The following is an 18,908-nucleotide window of genomic DNA, read 5'->3' as shown; positions in this document are numbered from 1 at the left end:
TTACCTCCGACCCGGCTCCCCGCTGGATATCGCTGATCGCGCGTGAACGGGATGGTCCATTTCTCGTCGTTGGTTTCCTGCTGGTGCCGACGAGCGACTCCATGGACGCGGGCAGAAGACGTCACCCTCACTGTGTGTGACAGTTAAGTGACGACCGCCGACCGCTGCTGCATCGCTGGTGAGATCTGCCTGTTTGGCAGCTCACTAGCGACCATTTAGCGATGCACCAGCGATCCTGACCGGGTTTTATCGTTGTCGGAATCGCTGGTGCATCGCTAAATGTAACGGGACCTTAAGTCTTTGTGTAAGTCCCTGTGTAAGTCTTTTGGGGATTGAGCAGAGTGGAGTGTGAACCTGGTAAGGGGCCATTCAAAATGTTAGCTGTAGCTGGGAGAGAGACAAGCCACAGTTTCTCTCTGAATGCAGACTGTACGGGTCAGCTTGGAAAGCTAAGCAGTCTGTATGTTTGAGCTGTAGAGTAGTGTGTGGAAGCTACAGTCTGTTCAGTGTGAACTGAGCATGGAGTTGAACATTTCAGTTTGGTGCTTTAAGCTGCTGGAGTTCAGGCTGAGTGGGATACTGAGACTGGCAGGAAGGTGCCTCTTTTTTGTGTAACGTTTGCTCCAGGAGAACGGACTATATATATTACCTTATTGTGTATGGAAAGAATAAAAGACATTTGGTGTTGGCAGTTCAACAGCCGCAACACATGCAGGGATTACCTGTTTGTTAGGCAATCCCTGCATGTATTGCAGCTGTCGAACAGCCACTGGACATGCAGCTACGGAGACTCTAACATATTTTTCAAGCACGCTGAAAATACTCGATTAGGACATGCTCGGATAATACCTTATCTGAGCACGCTCGCTCATCACTATTGCTATTATACCTTTGTGCCCAGAGAGTCTATTTTGGTTTTGAATCCCTTGGAATTTTATGAAAGCAATACAACTGCACAATGGGACCAAACTGCATTGCCTGTGTGAACACTACCTATTGCCTTCCTAAGAGAGTGGATCCCTACACTATGGAACTATGTAAATTTTTATTGGAAACTGTTAAAAAATATATATATATTTTGTTATATTTTCCCAATTGTTTCCTGTGCCGGGCTGTGTTTGCCTCAGCAGGCATTTCTGGCTATTCATTGAGGATGTGATCAGGAAGCAGCACTTATAAATGTAATTGACAATCCCTTTAATGTAACGAAAGAACAAGAGTAGATGCTTGAATTTCGAGGCTTTATCTCCTTATATTTCACCTGGAACCATGCTGCCTTTCCAAGGACTGGCTTTCCAGCAGCAGTCTTCATATAACGGGCCATAATCATCCCAATACTTCCAGTGGTCATCCAGGCAATCAGCATGAGGGCTCCTGAAAAAGACCAAATTTTCTCATAAGATACAGGAGACTTTCATTGTTTCAACTGCTGAGATTGATTGCTATTTAGATGGAAACAATAGCAATATTTATAAGTACCTTTGTGAATGTTGCAATAACAGTCCACTGCGCTCTGCAAATGACTTTCGACTAACCTCTGCCCTAATCCGTACCTCCCACTCCCGACTCCAAGACTTCTCCCGTGCTGCGCCAATCCTCTGGAATGCTCTAAACCAAGATATTAGGACCTTCCACAATTTGCATAGTTTTAGGCGCTCGCTCAAAACACATTTGTTCAGAGCGGCCTATCACATTCAGTAATCAAAGTCATTTTATGCTTGTGTATGTGTAGCCCATTCACTATCTCCATCTATCCCCCACCCCCTGAAGATGGCTGGACCATCATTGTAAATACATCATTGTAAATACAAACCTGTGCTTTGTATCGCCCCCACCTCATTGTAGATTGTAAGCTCCCACGAGCAGGGTCGTCTTATTTCGCTTTAATTATTGTATTGTTAACGTTGTTACTTATGACTGTTGTGTTTGAAACTGTTCAACTGTAAAGCGCTGCGGAATATGTTGGCGCTATATAAATAAAGATTATTATTATTATTATTTATAACAGGGCCCCCATCTTCCTTATGACATTTATAATACAGGCAGATGGGGGACTGAGCTCTTCAGGTATGAGAAGTGTACAGCTACTATCTAAGCACCATCCAGAGTCATATCTCTGGTACTATTCTGCCGAGCAGGTGCTGTGGAATAAGAGTCAACCATGGAATTAACTTTGCCACTGTGAAATGAGGAACACGACTACTAAAACCCTCTAGGGGCAAGGCTTTCCCAGGATGCAGGGAACAGCGGAGAATGGATCATGTCCTTCGCTAAGCAGTTACGTAGCACTGAGCTGTAATGTGATTTTGCAGAGTGAGCGGGGTGGCAGATTTCTTTTTATATTTGTATCATTTATGTACTATACTAAATGACTGATCTCGTTGCACTTATAGACAACATATACATTTCAGCATTTCCAGGAAATAAAGAGAACCTCTAAGCAAAAATACTGCTATTTTCCCTACAGTCATTGTGGTAATCTGCAGGTAAATATTGTTTTTGCATTTGTGGCAGTCTAATTGACTGTGTGGCTGCAGGGAAAAAATGCAAAGTTATATTTTCCCTGCAGCTGCTCACAGTCATTGGGGAGGCACCAGGGTTGTGATCATCAGCGCTCTCTACATAGTGAATGCTCTAAAACCAACAAAGAAAAGGCCGAATAGAGGTCAAGGAAAAGATGAAAGGGATGGATATAAAGCACCGTTATTTGGACAATTGGTGAAATGGTGGCACAAATAATAACAGGAGTGCCTGCACATACAAACAATACATAACAGCATAGCAGGGAGAGAGCATATGAAAAACAGGAATAGAATAATACACCAAGAACAGAGCTGGCAATTAATATATGTAAATAATGTGCCCAAGTGGACAAGGGTTGCCAGATGTTAGGATGAAGGATGTATATAAAAGATGTAATATTGTCAGTGGGCTGTGACACGGAGGAAGGTATGGGGGAGATAACAACATAAGGATAGATTTATGCCAACACCAAAATCAGCAGGATAAACTGGGAGTGTATATGGTCTAGGAGGAAGTATACCTACAATGTGGAAGGGGAGATACAGTTACCTGGTGGTGAGCTGTATACATGCATCTCATGCCCCATCGCGCGTTTCGTACCACATCCTTCGTTGCTATGCTGTTAGGTAGTGTTTGTACGTGCAGGCACTACTGTTAGTTGTGCCACCATTTCACCAATTGTCCTAATAAAGATGCTTTATTTCCATCCCTTTCATCTTTTCTTTGACCTATATTCGGCTTTTTCTACGTTGTTTTACTGCATTAATACTAATGGTCTGTCTTTCCTATGTACGCACATATATATCACTATCACCAATGATATGTATTTACAAGAGTATTAGTTGATATATATATACATTGCTTTGGTTCAGTATGTTCTGATCTTTATAGTGACTGTTCTATACCGTAATCACCCCCCCTGCACCCTGACTGACCTCCTGCTCTAGTAGAGAAAGTCACACTGACAGATTAAAGGGATTTATTAATTTTCTATCTGCAGGAGCATGCCGTTTCCCAGCCTTAGATTTTGTGATTGCCAGGGAACAATGTGCTCCTGAAAAGCATGGTTGCCCTACTGGGGCTATCCTTGCGCTCTCTTATGTTGCTAGAAGAGGCAGCTTTGCCGTAGAAGCATTGGAGGAGTGCAGAGCGACTGAACCTGACCGGATCCACTGTAGAAGTGGCTGGTTAGCAAGGCAATGAGCAGTAAACTGTAGAATTAAAAATCCTTGATAACAAGTAAAATGCACAGTTCATTGCTCCGTAAGCATTTTGCAATTTGATCCATTTAACAAGATGAGCCAATAATATATACTAAATATTCTCTTCTTATCTACCTATAAATATGACTTGAGGAAAGGCATGACATTTGATAATTAAGTCATTAGATAAGTGCTCACCATGACCAAGCACTACTGGACTTCTTCCACTCTGTGTGCCAGTTGTTACAAAACTTGTCAGGTCAACTTTACTGCTAGATATTAACTTCGTCGAATGAACCTGGATTTGTCCTGTGCAGAATACATTACATTAATAAACACTTTTGCCATTTATTACATAGATTGCATTAAATAATGTTTCACCTACATTTTTTTTTTTGAAAATGCACTAAATAAAAACTGAGCTGCTGCTTTGCGCATGAACCGAACTCTAGAAATTTTCCATATAGCAGTCACATGTACATAGGAATCTGGTGTTTGGGAGAATTTTGTGTGCATTTTACATGCAGGGGGAGGTATAGAAGTGCTACCCCAGTCATCTATGATGGATTCTATATTTTAAGCCTCCGAATTTATAACAGAGATGGTATGTTTCATTGTAATCCTGCCTGTAATAATAAGATAACTACTGAAGAACAATGAAATCATAATATCATAGAATGGTAGAGTTGGCAGGGACTTCCAGGGTCATCTGGTCCAACCCCCTGCTCAATGCAGGATTCACTAAACCATCTCAGACAGATGTCTGTCCAGCCTCTGTTTGAAGACTTCCATTGAAGGAGAACTCACCACCTCTCGTGGCAGCTTGTTCTACTCATTGATCACCCTCACTGTGATTTTCTAATATCTAATCTGTATCTTCTCCCTTTCAGTTTCATTCCATTGCTTCTCATGTTTCCATGTGCAAATGAGAATAAGGGTGATCCCTCTATACTGTGACATCCCTTCATATATTTGCAAACGGTTATTAAGTCTCCTATTACCTGGGCCAAGCAAACTGTTACGCCCAACAATGGTGCACGTGGATTTGTGAACCCATTGTGCCATAGTTGGGCCTGAGCAGGAAGGGGCATAGCTACACGGCTACCTTGTGTTCACTGGAGATTCTGATGCTGGAGACATACTGGGCTGCAGGTAGTCATAAAGTATTATTCCTTGGCAGGGCCCAGTAATGCAGCTGCTTACCCCATGGGTTAGGTGCGCTGATACTGATTTAGGATACTGGAACATGGATGTACTGGGAGATAATGTTTATACACTGGCCCACTGTGACCAGGGGACCTTACAACTCAAGGGACCAGGGAACATCAGGAACAGGACTGGCCACACCAGGACCAGGGTACTTTGGGGACAGGACTGGCCATCCCTGGACCAGGAGACAATTTTCAGTCACTGGCCGCTCTGGGACAAGGGGACGATGTTCAGGCACTGGCCACTCTAAGACCATTGGACGATGTTCAGGCACTGGCCACTCTGGGACCAGGGGATGAGCATACAGGTCTGGCCACACTGGGACCAGGCGACCTTACAACTCTCTAGTAGTAGTAGTTTAAGTTCCCTTTACAAAAAGTATCAGACTATTTTGAAGCTTAGTAGCCAGTAAGAAAACTTCAAGATTTCAGGATTCTGTAAAAGCATTTGAAATGAAAAAAAAAAAAGTGAAAATGTTTTAATTTTTTTCTAAGATAACAACATCATGTCATTTTCAAAAGATGCATTCTCTTTGAAGGTTATACATTTTGGATATAAACTCCAAGCTACATTAATTTTCTTTACTGCTGAGAAGTCCAAAAAATGTGTCTAAATGTAGGAAAGATGACTTGCAATGTGGGGGAGTGCTTCCTTTCCATGGTCACATGGTGGATTACAATGGGTAGCACTGTTTGCGTAAATGAGACCATGATTTTGGTCAAGATTATGCACATGTATATGTGTTCACTCTGATGGATCATTCAAATGTGATTTTCCGGGGGCTGTGAGTCGTCCCAGTTTTGGATCAAAATCAGCAATGCAATTCTATGGGTCTCTGAAAATATTGGACCGCACTTGAACGCCATCTGAGTACGGTTCAATTTGCACAGACTGCTTTATAGGAAAGGAATAGATAATTAATTTTTTTACATACGAGAAAAACTGATAACACTCGGACCAAACTGTGATCAGATTTGGATGAAACTCTGACAGTTTTCTCAAACGTGAATATAACGGACATCTGAATGAGTGCTAGAGCTGTATTAAATGAACTTGTATGGGACAGAAGACAAAAAAATGCTGCACAGAGTGCCCTTAGACAAAGGCCAGGTCTTAATATCATACAGTATATATCATAGTATCATAATATACGGTATACTCTAAATGCCAATGCACTTAAGCTCGATCATCTGGTTGGAATCTTCACCAGATATCCAGACCTAAACTCTGTAATGAATGCGAATATATTATAGAAAATATTCAGTTCTTAATTCAGAGTAAGCCGTGTCTCGTTCCCTTACTCACCATCTGCATTTGATGGACCACTGACCAGGAAGACATAGTAGGTGGGATTAGCGCTGGATCGTTGTGATAGAGAGATGGTGCCTTGAGTAATAAAGGAACATTTTAGTACGCCTGCGTTATAGGATGACACTATTGATCCGGCTGTGCTCTGCAACAAAATGTAAAATATAATTTTAGTTCTAAGACAGTTAATGTTAGCCTGGTCAACAAGCCTTCACTTCTGCAAGTCGCAAACCATTTACAAGCAGATTTCTGACCAGTCAAACCAATGTTACTGATGATGAAAATGGTCATTTACATCAATAGATAACTTGCTGGGATATTTACAATGCTAGTTTTTTTTCATCTCATCAGTCTCATGTCAGATGAGATATATTTCAATTACATCATTTAGCCATTTGCACTCACCAGTTTACATTGATATTTGTCTAACTGGACACAAGCTAATCAGATGCCGGTATGTGCAAAAGCACTCTAGGGCTCGTGCACAAGACCGATTATATCGTACGAGTGCTAGCCGTGTTTTTATAGATTGCACTCGTGCCCATGATAGTCTATGGGGGTATGCATATGACCAATTATATCATACGAGTGCTAGCCGTGTTTTTATAGATAGCACTCGTACCCATGATAGTCTATGGGGGTGTGCATATGACCAATTATATCATACGAGTGCTAGCCGTGTTTTTATAGATAGCACTCGTACCCATGATAGTCTATGGGGGTGTGCATATGACCGATTATATCATACGAGTGCTAGCCGTGTTTTTATAGAAAGCACTCGTACCCATGATAGTCTATGGGGGTGTGCATATGACTGATTATATCATACGAGTGCTAGCCGTGTTTTTATAGATAGCACTCGTACCCATGATAGTCTATGGGGGTGTGCATATGACTGATTATATCATACGAGTGCTAGCCGTGTTTTTATAGATAGCACTCGTACCCATGATAGTCTATGGGGGTGTGCATATGACTGATTATATCATACGAGTGCTAGCCGTGTTTTTATAGATAGCACTCGTACCCATGATAGTCTATGGGGGTGTGCATATGACTGATTATATCATACGAGTGCTAGCCGTGTTTTTATAGATAGCACTCGTACCCATGATAGTCTATGGGGGTGTGCATATGACTGATTATATCATACGAGTGCTAGCCGTGTTTTTATAGATAGCACTCGTACCCATGATAGTCTATGGGGGTGTGCATATGACTGATTATATCATACGAGTGCTAGCCGTGTTTTTATAGATAGCACTCGTACCCATGATAGTCTATGGGGGTGTGCATATGACCAATTATATCATACGAGTGCTAGCCGTGTTTTTATAGATAGCACTTGTACCCATGATAGTCTATGGGGGTATGCATATGACCAATTTATTTCCCCAGACTAAGTGGTCTGATGATAAAATCGGTGCCATGTCCGATTTAGATCAAAATCAGTAATGCAAGTCTAGGTGTCCTTAAAAATCTGGACTGCACTCAGGTGACTTCCGAGTCCAATTTTTACACACTGACTTAATGGAGAATGTGCAGAAACCTTTTTTTTCTCTCCACCTGAGAGAAAACCGGATCCCACTCTGATCAGAGTCTGACCAGCATTGGACAATTTTTCTCAGATGGTGAGATATCGGTCGTGTCACCCTGTGGTGGGCTATGCACTGCTAACAGAAGAGGGTGTCTGTGTAATAGCAGCATATGGGACCCTCAATGTACTTGCATATGTGACTAAAGCTGCTTACTGCTGTTTAGTTAGAAGTGGTTACCCTAACACATTGGGCACCTCTGTGGCTGCACAGCTTGTACCATTGGTATGTCTGAGGTTGACTGTTTGGCTGGAGTCATATCAGCGTACGGCATCTGATGTGAGAACATCGGGTGCGAGATACTAAGGACCCTCTGCTGTGAGCATGATCTGAGAGTCAGTGCATGAGAGAATCGCAGCACAGGTGTGGAGGAGACAGAGAAAGTAATTTCTCCATCGCCTCCATTTCAGGCGTCCGCAGGAATCGCGGGTGATAAGCGAGTGCAATGTGAGGTTTCACATGCACCCATAGACTTGCATGGATGTGAGTGAGACAATTCTTGCAGCCATCTATGACTTTGTGCCAAATTTATGAGCAGCGCGCGCTGTTTTATGCTGTGGGCAGAGTTTCACCGCGGTCACAGCCCAGCATCCAGCTCGCGCATTCGCTCTCTCCTCTGCTTTCATTAGCCGCGAGCGTGGGCTGTGACTTGCAGAGAAGCTCTGCCCACAGCACCGTCAATCAGCAGGGGTGCGCGCATCTGGGTCATGCCTGGGAGAATGCACATCAGTGGATGTCAGCGGTGGTTGCGGCCGGGGTCACATGATGCCCAGTGTGCGGTTAGCGATAGCGCCGCTCACAAGCGCAGAATGCAACGAGAGGTATTTACTAAAATACTTCTTTACAAAGTTTATATCGGTAGGGGAATTATCCAATGTAGTGGACAACCTCTTTAAAATCATGGAGAAAATGAAATTTTATAGTTTTTTTTTTAAGGCAGCCTAGCAAGATTTTAATGCTATTTTTTTTGCAGATTAACCCTATACCTGCAGGTGAATAGAGTTTCTTGATACAAGAGGTTCCCTTTAAATAGAGATGTGTCAAGGGGAACCAATTTCAAGAAGGTGGTTGAGAAATGTAGTTCACAAGACTATAAAATTATTTTTAATAGATAGCATGTGGATTTCATGATAGTGGAAAATATAGCCATATGGTTGTACCAACATACTAATTCTTTTTTGTTGAAGAATCCTTCTACCATTTTTTTTTTGCTTTCATATAAAGTACACAGAAGCTGTTATTGCAGAATAAGGCCACGTTCACACGTTCAGTATTTGGTAAGTATATTACATCAGTATTTGGAAGCCAAAATCAGGAGTGGCACAATTAGAGGGAAAGTATAATAGAAACACGTCACCACTTCTGTATTTATCACCCACTCCTTGGATTACAAATACTGATGCAAAATCCTGATCAATACTGAACATGTGAATGGGGCCTAATGTGCAGGATCTTGTGCATGCCTCTTATTTATGTGTCATCTATTAGCTTTCCTCAATGTTGGCTCTTTTTCCTCTCTGATGTATCTGCAATGTGATCTCAATTGTAGACCGCCAGCCTAATTCCTATTATGAATCTGACTTTAGAACCGGAGGTGTAGGATTCTCACACTACAATAGCTCTGCTTATTGTTATTGGCACCCATGAAGTTTAAGTACATAACGTGGAATATCTTCTGAAAAAATTAATCAAGTGAAACAGTTTTTCTGTATAGAACACTCATGTTAAATACAAAAGAGCAAATTATAAACAATAATTTAAAACAAAAAAATACAATGGGAGGGAAAAGTAGAGAAACCTAAAGCCTGCTGTGACACTGGTATTGGCACCCTTTACATTAGATTGGTATGGAAACACACTTTGACTCAGCTGTGCTAAATCACAAATGAGAATCAACTGTGATTAATTTTCGGTGCCTATGTGGGCTATGTGGCATGAATTAACCAATGAATGATGACTTCAGTGTTTTAAAAACCCACATGGTAGGCCATGTTCCTTTGTCACAATGGTGAAGACAAAGGAGCTGTCTGAGAACATCAGAACTGCTATTATTAGCAAACCCAAGGGGTATAAGGCCATCTTCAAAGACATTGGTATCCCAGTTTCAACAGTGCGCAATGTTATTAAGAAGTTTGCCAAGCATGTAACCATCAAGAACCTCCCTGGACGTGGGGGAAAGAGGAAAAGTGACTTTAAGATGTCTCTGAAGGTCGATGCGAATGGTGGAAAATATACCTTGCCAAACATCCAAAGACCTGAAGGCCAACTTGGCACAGTGTGGGGTCATTGTTTTAACAAGTACCATGCGCTACCCACTAAACCAAGCAGAGCTTTATAGGAGAATACCAAGTAATAGACCGTTGCTGAAGAAAAGACATAAAGAGTATCTTGACAAACCACAATCCTGGGAAAATTTCTGTGGACACTTGAAACAAAAATAGAGTTTTTTGGCAATGCAAAGCAACAGTTTGTTTACAGACAACGCAATGACGCTTATAAGGAAAAGAATACCCTTCCAATAGTTAAACATGATGGAGGATCCATAATGTTGCAGGGTTGCTTTTCTGTGTCTATGACTGGAGGCCTTGATCATATTGCAGGAAACTTGAAATCAGAGAATTATCAAGAGATGTTAGCGCAAAATGTCCTACTCAATATAAGAAAAGTAGCTTTCAGTTCAAGATCATGGGTCCTACAGCAAGACAATGACCCAAAGTAACATCCAAAAGTACACAGGAATAGTTGATAAAGAAAAAAATGACCTCAATTCTATAGAAAATTTTTCGGGTGAACTGAAATCTGCCATTGGGGAAAAAACCTTGCAAACATTCAAGAGCTTGAGTAAACTGCAAAGGAGGAGTGGGAGAAAATACCAGCTGAGAAGTTCAAAAAGCTTATAGATGGCTACTAGTGATGGGTGAGTAGCATTGTTACTCGAGTCTCCCCGAGCATGCTCGGGTGATCTCCGAGTATTTTGGCACGCTCAGAGATTTAGTTTTCCTCGTCTCAGCTGCATGATTTGCAACTTTTAAACAGGCTGAATACATGTGGGAATTCCCTAACAAACAGGCATTCCACATATGTATTCAAGCTGTCTAGCAGTTGCAAATCATGTAGCTGAGGCGACGAATACTAAATCTCCGAGCATGCCAAAACACTTGGAGACCACCTGAGCATCCTTGGGGAGACCCGAGCAATGAGTATACTCACTCATCACTAATGGCTACCACAATGTTTGAAGGCTGTCATCAATGCCAAAGGGTATGCAACCAAGTATTAATTAGGGGTGCCTTTATTGCTGCACGTGCTATTTATTCCGTTTCTTCTTTGAAATTGTAACATGTAAGTTGAAAAACAATGTTTTATTGTTGCATTACTTTGGACCACTGATTAAAAAAGATCCTAAGGATATAACTTTGCTACATTCCATGTTTTTCTGAAGATATTGTACAGTCTATGAAAAAAAATGTATGGGTGCCAACAATGGTGAGCAGGACTGTATTCCCTGCCTCCTGCTTGTGACAGATTTCACCTTGTCATGTTAAAGGGAATGTGTTAGTAAGATCAACCCCTCCAATCTGCATATATAGGCTTGAAAAAATTTGAAGAATAAATCCATCAAAAACTTTATATCTTCTATCTATTGTTGAGTTCCCAAGAAACCAATCCTTTAATTGAAATGAAAATGAAATGTTAAGTACTCTGGGCATGACAGATTACTTCCCAAGTCTCCCAAGTCTGTTTCTTCACCTAGCACCTGTGGTTCCCACAAGCACTTATCACCTCATTTGCATGTTATTAAAACTCTGATATATTAGGAATGCAACAACAGATATAAGATTTAAAGATGTCAATTGATTTAGCTTTCAAGGACCGGCATGCCTATATATGCAGTTGGGGAGTGTGATGGGGTTGATCTTACTATCATATTTCTTTTAATGCTTGAGAAAAAAAATGTCAGGGTGCTAGTTTAAATCCCCTCTGGATTCTTGATGAAAAAACGTATCATGATATTCATTAACGCTGAACTATGTGAACAAGGGCTGCAGGTTTTTGTAAGTCTCAGCGATCCAAATAGCCTACTAATGATTTATTAAAAAATAAAAAGGGTTGACTGTTCAACAATGAAAGCTACCGTACTTTGAATTCAATATTTTTTCTATGGACTCACAGTATTTCTGAGTGTTGGAGGGACATGTCCAGTGTTATATGCTTCTTGTACCAAAACGTACCCAGAAGAGTTTTTGGTGCAAATATAAACATCATCGTTCCCCTGGAAGACACAAAAGAACATCATTTTGTTATGATTACTGTAAATGATAAGCAGCGTGATGTTTAGCGTCCGAATTTCAATATATAAGTTGCAGACAGTTGCGTGTCCTACTGTAATGTGGCGTGGGCCGGTAGCCATAGGTGAGGGACTCGTCTGTTGTGCCCCGACACGTTACATGAAAGTGGGGTTCCTGGCTGGGTGTGTGGACTTGTGCTGTAACGGTGCCATGTCCGTGTAGGGTGCATGTAACTGATGTTGCTGGTTTGCCAGCATCAGGTGTGTCACAGTCCAATGAGGGAGCTCACCGTTCAAAAAAAACTTCTTTACTGAACGCAACTTTGGAAAAGAATAAATACAAGGGATAGCGGGTACAAAGTCTTATGGACGTTTCCTTTACAACTTGAATTTTTTCTCCTCACAGTCCCTTTCCATCGTTTACTCCAGTGTTTTCTGTGTCCACCATTTCTCCCTACTTTGCCACAACCCAGCTCTAATGCTACAGTGCTGATTAACAAGCCTCCTTTTCTTATTTTGCAGTTCCGCATCGTATTTCTTCCACTATTGGCGCCCTGGAACTCCCGCCTGAGAGTCTTCACTAGTCCTACGTACTCAGTCCTGTTTAGGGCCATTACCTTCCAGAGTGATCGCCTCGAGCTCTCATGGCTCGGCATCCTATCCTAGGACCCGTTTGCGGAAGCTCGCTTTATGTCTTAATCACTTATGATGCGTATCTCATTATCCTTTCTCTTCGGTCTTCTCTCACTTAGGGTCACACCAGAATGCGGCACTGCTTACCTTGGACCTTTAGGTCCGCTCACTATGCACTCCAAGACCTAGCTGACTTCTAACATGAAATTGTCAGTTTCCCTTCCACTAGCCCCTTCCACTGTGGGTTAGTCCCAAACATTAACTCTAACTATCCCAACAGTAAAACTACACATATACCAACACTACCAGCATTCCTAATGCACATCACAACAACACTTGACATTATACACATTAACGCGATTCAAGGAAAGGTATGCGACTGCAGCAGCCCACCTCCATACACACTATCAGTACAACATTTAATGACCAAAAGGAGGAGTAAAAAAGCAATACAATATCAATGTGAACACTTGCATATAATATAAAATATATTTTATTGAAAACCAAAAAAAATCAATATTCAATAAAAACACGCCCAGCTTTATTTGCATATATCTGCAAACCACGATTAATGCTTGCTGACAGGTTCCCTTTAAGCCTTGCCAGATATCATACTCCTTCCCTCCCTCTTGGTTGTTTATCCAAAAATTTAAATGGATCAGCTAGAAATAAATTTCTAGAATACGGTTTCAGGAACAACAGAAATTCCTTCAGATTTATGAAAGCGTGTGGGAGAAATTCACCTTGTGAACATTTTTAACGTTCATTTCTAGGTCGTGTTCATTTTTCATGTTAGCAATTATTATTGCTAACATGAATGTTATTATTGTATACACATTTTTGCTATTCCACTCTAGACTACTTGAAGTCTTGTTTTTGATAAGTAAATCCAATTAAAAATTCATATTTGATGATATAAACCAATATATTCATTCAAGATGTAATAATGTCATCTCACCATTTTCATATCATCAGAGAACCCAATAGCCACATATCCAGCCGTGGATCCACTCATTTCAAACACATATCCATTGCTGGAGGGAACCGAGGACATGAAGAGACATCCGCTGTCATCAGGACTGCAGTTCAGTGGACTAGCGAGGCAAAACTTCTGAGAACCACACGTGGAATTGGATATCTGCAACTGGACGAATGTAAGCATGTGATGATTATTGCCATTCCTAGCCTAGACACCATTTATTGTTTGCAATTTTTGAAGTCACATTTTTTTTTTGTCTTATGCTTATTCACGCGCAAAAAAAAAAGATGCTCTTTATTTTTGTCTTTAAGCATCTTTTTATTACTTTTTTAAGCGCAAAAAGTTGCAAGTCTTGTAACATGCCGCATGTACAAACTCAGATTTCCGTCCCATTTCAGCCCGCAGTGTACGGAACTGGCCACCGCTCTCTGGACCCGAGCATGGCAGCTTCATACTGTATATTTCTATGAAGCTGCGACACTCAGGTGTGGAGAACCATGGCCAGTCCCTGAATTAGCGGTCCGTGCTTGGACCATTTTTCACAGACGTCTGCATGAGACCGTAGTCAACTACACTAAAATAAATACTCCACCGGAAACCTTATTCCGGGCAAAGGACTGAAGCGAAATGTCTAAAAAAAAAAATCCAATATTTGGAAAAAGTCGCATTTCATGAATCTTTCGAAAACATCTGAATAAGCAAAGTTTTCAAATTGAATTAAAGAAAAAAAAAAAAAGACAACCTAAACTATGGTGTAACATTTGTAGGGAATAAAGTGCACATACTAAAGTCACACAGAGGAGTTTACTGCAGAAAAATGGAAAAATAAAAATGATGAATGTGGGCCTATCGGTATGTATTGTATCAAATCCAATGCAGTCTAGGTGATTACACAGAGGATAGTATATACTTTGGTTTTTAAGACCTTACAATGGCCACATTTTCAGTTCTTTACTTCATTTATAGACTTACTGCTTCTATAATGTCACTTTCCACTCCAGTCCAGAAGGTGTCATAACTATTCAAAACCGTGGCTCTGAAAATAAAGGGGATAATTCATAATGACATTAGTTGTGCTATTATAAAGATATATAGTAACTAGCTGAAGAGCCCGGCGTTGCCTGGGCATAGTTACCAACTTTTGTTAGTTATAACAAATTATAATGATTATATTGCACATAAAAACATTTCACATCATATATTCAACACTACAGATTTGCAACACAAATTAACTAAACGATTACCCCAGTATTGATAGTATTTTATTTTCAACTCATTCAAGAGCCTTTTGATAAACAACATTTTTGGTTTTTCCTTTCGGTGCAAAGATGAACAGATTTTTGGCAGTTCCAACTCTTGAACAGACCACGTAAAGTTGACCATGAGAAAAGCATGGAGATTGCAAATCGATCCCTACTACTTTCAAGGACTGTCCCTGAGCCTTGTTAATGGACATTGCAAATAGAAGTTGAACTGGAAACTGGAGGCGTTTAAAATCAATAAACAAATCAGATGGAATGAGTGGAATTCTTGGAATGAAAATGACCTCTCCTTTGGCACACCCTATTTCTGAGCTGTGTATCTAACCCTATCCTGTGTGATAATGTCTCCTGAGCTGTGTACCTAATCCTCTCCTGTGAGATACTTTCTGCTGAGCTGTGTATCTAATCCTATCGTGTGTGATACTGACTGCTCAGCCATGCACCTAATCCTATAATGTGTGATACTGACTGCTCAGCCGTGTATCTAATCCTATCCTGTGTGATACTGACTGCTGAGCTGTGTATCTAATCCTATCCTGTGTGATACTGACTGCAGAGCCGTGTATCTAATACTATTCTGTGTGATACTGTGTGCTGAGCTGTGTATCTAATCCTATCCTGTGTGATACTGTCTGCTGAGCCGTGTATCTAATCCTATCCTGTGTGATACTGACTGCTGAGCTGTGTATCTAATCCTATCCTGTGTGAAACTGACTGCTGAGCTGTGTATCTAATCCTATCCTGTGTGATACTGACTGCTGAGCCATGTGTCTAATCCTCTCCTGTGTGATACTGACTGCTGAGCTGTGTATCTAATCCTATCCTGTGTGATACTGACTGCTGAGCCGTATATCTAATCCTATCCTGTGTGATACTGGGCTCCCCCTGCAGTCTGTGTCAGAGGGTGGTCTGTGTTGGCACGGTAATAAATTGTGTTATTTCCAGCTTTACAGAAGGACGATAACCCCATAGAAATGATAAGAATAATAGACAAAATTGTTTGGTGAATTGGAATGCGCGGGGTTAAAATTTCACCTCACAACATAGCCTATGACGCTCTCGGGGTCCAGACGTGTGACTGTGCAAAATTTTGTGGCTGTAGCTATGACGGTGCAGATGCCAATCCCGGACATACCCACACACACACACATACATACACACACATTGAGCTTTATATATTAGATTTCCCCACCAGAACAACAATTAAACAGGGCATGAAAGTTTGACAGGTCCAAGTTCTGAGACCTCCGCCATAACTAAGAATGTGATTGGCTGAAGCCTAATTCCCAAAGATTTGGTCATGCAGTCATTGCCCATAAATAATATTGAACCCATTGGAAACAATTGAATGTCCCATATTTTATTTATTTAAATTACTTGCATAGCGCCATCATATTCCACAGCTTCACAGACATTTGACTCCTGCCAATGGTCTCATTATTATTTGAAAGGTCTGATTCAGACATTAAAAACCTTTACCATAAGTAAAATATGTACAGACTTTCAGCAATATTTTGAATCAGATTTTCATCACTGTTTGCTATGTCTCTGTTATTTTCACCAGTAGTATTTGATTAGTGGTTGCTATGTAATCTGAGATCAGCCTGTAAAAAGCAGAGACCCTGATTCCAGCAATGTGTCACTTACTAGGCTGTATGTTGCTGTTTCAATAAAATCAGTTCTTTATCGGCAGAAAATTATTACTACATGACTAGGTGTCTCGTGACTCCTAGTCAACTGCTTTGTGTAACCATGTTCCCACCACTGATTAGCAGCTTTCTGCCTATGCACAGTGTATACAAGAATCTGCTAATCAGCATTGTGGGCAGGGTTATACAGAGCAAAGCATTCAGAGAACTGCTAGATCTGCAGCAGATAAAACAGGAATTGTATAAAATTTAGAGCATGCAGGCCAGCAAGTGACACATTGCAGAAATCAGGGTTGTAGCCCCTACATTATGCAGATTACATAGTAAAAACCTGGTGACAAATTCCTTTTAATGATTTTCTTGAATGAAAAAATAATTAAAAATAATAGTTCTGCTCTCAGAGCCTGGGGATTGCGTTTTGTTTTTTTGTTTCACTTGACAAAGTAAAGTAATGCAAGGGCCTAACGTTATCACCAAAGAAAGGTTTGTGGCTTCAGGATCATTTTGTAATGTAAGCTAACCTCATGGTACTGATATATTTCTTATTTGTCCATTGCACAGTTCAGAAATGATGAAACAAACAGTACAAACAAGAAAGAGTGACTGCAAAAAAAAGAGAACAATACAAAGCTTGTGTACGTAACATGGCACGGGGCAGCATGAAGGTGAGGGTCTTGGCTGGGTGTGTGGACTTGGGGGCATTACACCTTTGCAGGCCGCATGATGCCAGTGACTTCGGCTGGCCAAAACCAGGGTTTGCAAACTTCAATGAGGGAGACCACTAATCAAGAATAAACAGTCTTTCACAAAACAGAAACCTGGTGGGAACTACATACAGTAGCTAGCTGGTGCCATACTTCACCAACGTTTCATTTAACACATAGAGCATCTTCAACATCTTCACATACATTCTTCCTGCTCTTCTCAGAATCACTCTGTTCTGCGTCACTGAGTACTATATCTTCACCACTACCCATCCTGGTGCTACAGTCCAGTAAGTGTGATTCCTACTCTCAATCCCCTGGTTATGTGTCCTATTCCCTCTTAAAGAAACTAGTTTGCCAATATGGACGCTACTTAGCTTCTCTGCTTCCGACACCTTGGACCTCCCGCCCAGGGCATTCTCTTTGTCTTCTGTTTTCTGTTCCATCCGATCCTCAGCTGTTACCTCTCTGAGTTATAAACTCGGGGCCGTACTGCTAGATGTTCTGTCCTAGGACCCATCTCAGGTTGACCACTTAGTCCTTTGGTCAATTTGGTCTCGCTCTACTCAGAATCACGCTATCCTTCGCCTCAGTCTCCACTCACGTCAGGTACACTCACGTCACGTGGCTCCACACACAAGTTAGACCACTTCTACTGCATGCTGGGCCCTATCTAGGTTACTTAAAGGAAACTGTCTTTGTCCCTTCACTTTAGCCCCTCTCAATCTGCGCTAGTCTCAATCATTAACTCTAACTCTCCCTACTGTTGAGCAGGACACGACACCGTCACAATTCACATTATACACCATAACAATACTCGTGTCTTCAAGGGGGAACGTGGGCAGTATGTCCATCTCCTTACATGTATGGAGTGGGATGTCACATCTGGAAACTATATATCTATAATATTATCAGACAAGGGTCTGAAAAGGGAACTGTACACAATGTTATAATGCGAAATACTAGTGCATTCAGGAGAATGACTCTACAAAAGCAAATGTTCCCTAATCCAGGCTCTGTGCCAGAGTCGTAATACATACCTAAAGCGCACAGGTCCTGCTCCTTGTGGAGCTGTCCAGAAAGCCGTAATGTTGTTTTTTTGGTCATTATTTCTGTGACTGACAGCTGCATTCTAAATAGAAGAAATTAAGCATTTACATACAAAGAAGATAAAACACTACTTCTTCATCCACACACCACGAGCACGGTGTAAAGGACCAAGGTTGCGGCGGTCTGTGGTCCTGGGCAGTTTATCATGGGTAAGCACTTTGCTTGAGCAATTTTTTACACCTCAGACTATTGTCTGTACACTTGTATAAAGACTTTTATTTGCGGAGGTGTGAGCTTATTAATCCCTGTGGGCTGCCTGCACTTTAGGCAAATTTGCTTTAACTTTATTACTATTGACCCCAGCCATTATTGCCTGATCTCTATACTGTATTGTATGTATATGTATTCATTGTTCTTGTCATTTTAAATTACTCTAATAAATTTTTATAATTATGGACTTTGAACTCCAGTGTGTTCCCCTTGGTTTCATAATTTACTAAGAGGTG

The 18,908-nt window shown here is 41.1% G+C and overlaps 1 protein-coding gene and 1 long non-coding RNA gene across 5 annotated transcripts in view; one reads left to right on the top strand and one right to left on the bottom strand.

Annotated features, from left to right (window-relative positions):
• Positions 1 to 18,859, top strand: part of LOC141085957 (uncharacterized) — a 102,121-nt gene extending 83,262 nt beyond the window's left edge. The window contains exons 2-3 of the long non-coding RNA XR_012231447.1: positions 13,734 to 13,912; positions 15,066 to 18,859. This is a non-coding gene — a long non-coding RNA (uncharacterized lncRNA). The remainder of the gene's footprint in view (positions 1 to 13,733; positions 13,913 to 15,065) is intronic.
• LOC141085954 (putative ferric-chelate reductase 1) overlaps positions 1 to 18,908 on the bottom strand; it is a 51,566-nt gene that overhangs the window by 20,627 nt on the left and 12,031 nt on the right. For all 4 annotated transcript variants that reach the window (XM_073571631.1, XM_073571632.1, XM_073571630.1 and 1 more), the window contains 7 exons: positions 18,393 to 18,484; positions 14,710 to 14,773; positions 13,717 to 13,902; positions 12,009 to 12,110; positions 6,240 to 6,387; positions 3,924 to 4,034; positions 1,262 to 1,374 (listed from right to left, as the gene is read on the bottom strand). In XM_073571631.1, the coding sequence (XP_073427732.1) occupies positions 1,262 to 1,374; positions 3,924 to 4,034; positions 6,240 to 6,387; positions 12,009 to 12,110; positions 13,717 to 13,902; positions 14,710 to 14,773; positions 18,393 to 18,484 (816 nt within the window). The remainder of the gene's footprint in view (positions 1 to 1,261; positions 1,375 to 3,923; positions 4,035 to 6,239; positions 6,388 to 12,008; positions 12,111 to 13,716; positions 13,903 to 14,709; positions 14,774 to 18,392; positions 18,485 to 18,908) is intronic.

The sequence above is a fragment of the Dendrobates tinctorius genome, unplaced genomic scaffold, assembly GCF_039654945.1.
Source record: "Dendrobates tinctorius isolate UK_male_01 unplaced genomic scaffold, ASM3965494v1 ptg000029l, whole genome shotgun sequence".
NCBI lineage: Eukaryota > Metazoa > Chordata > Amphibia > Anura > Dendrobatidae > Dendrobates > Dendrobates tinctorius.
This window is presented reverse-complemented; position numbering and strand designations above follow the sequence as displayed.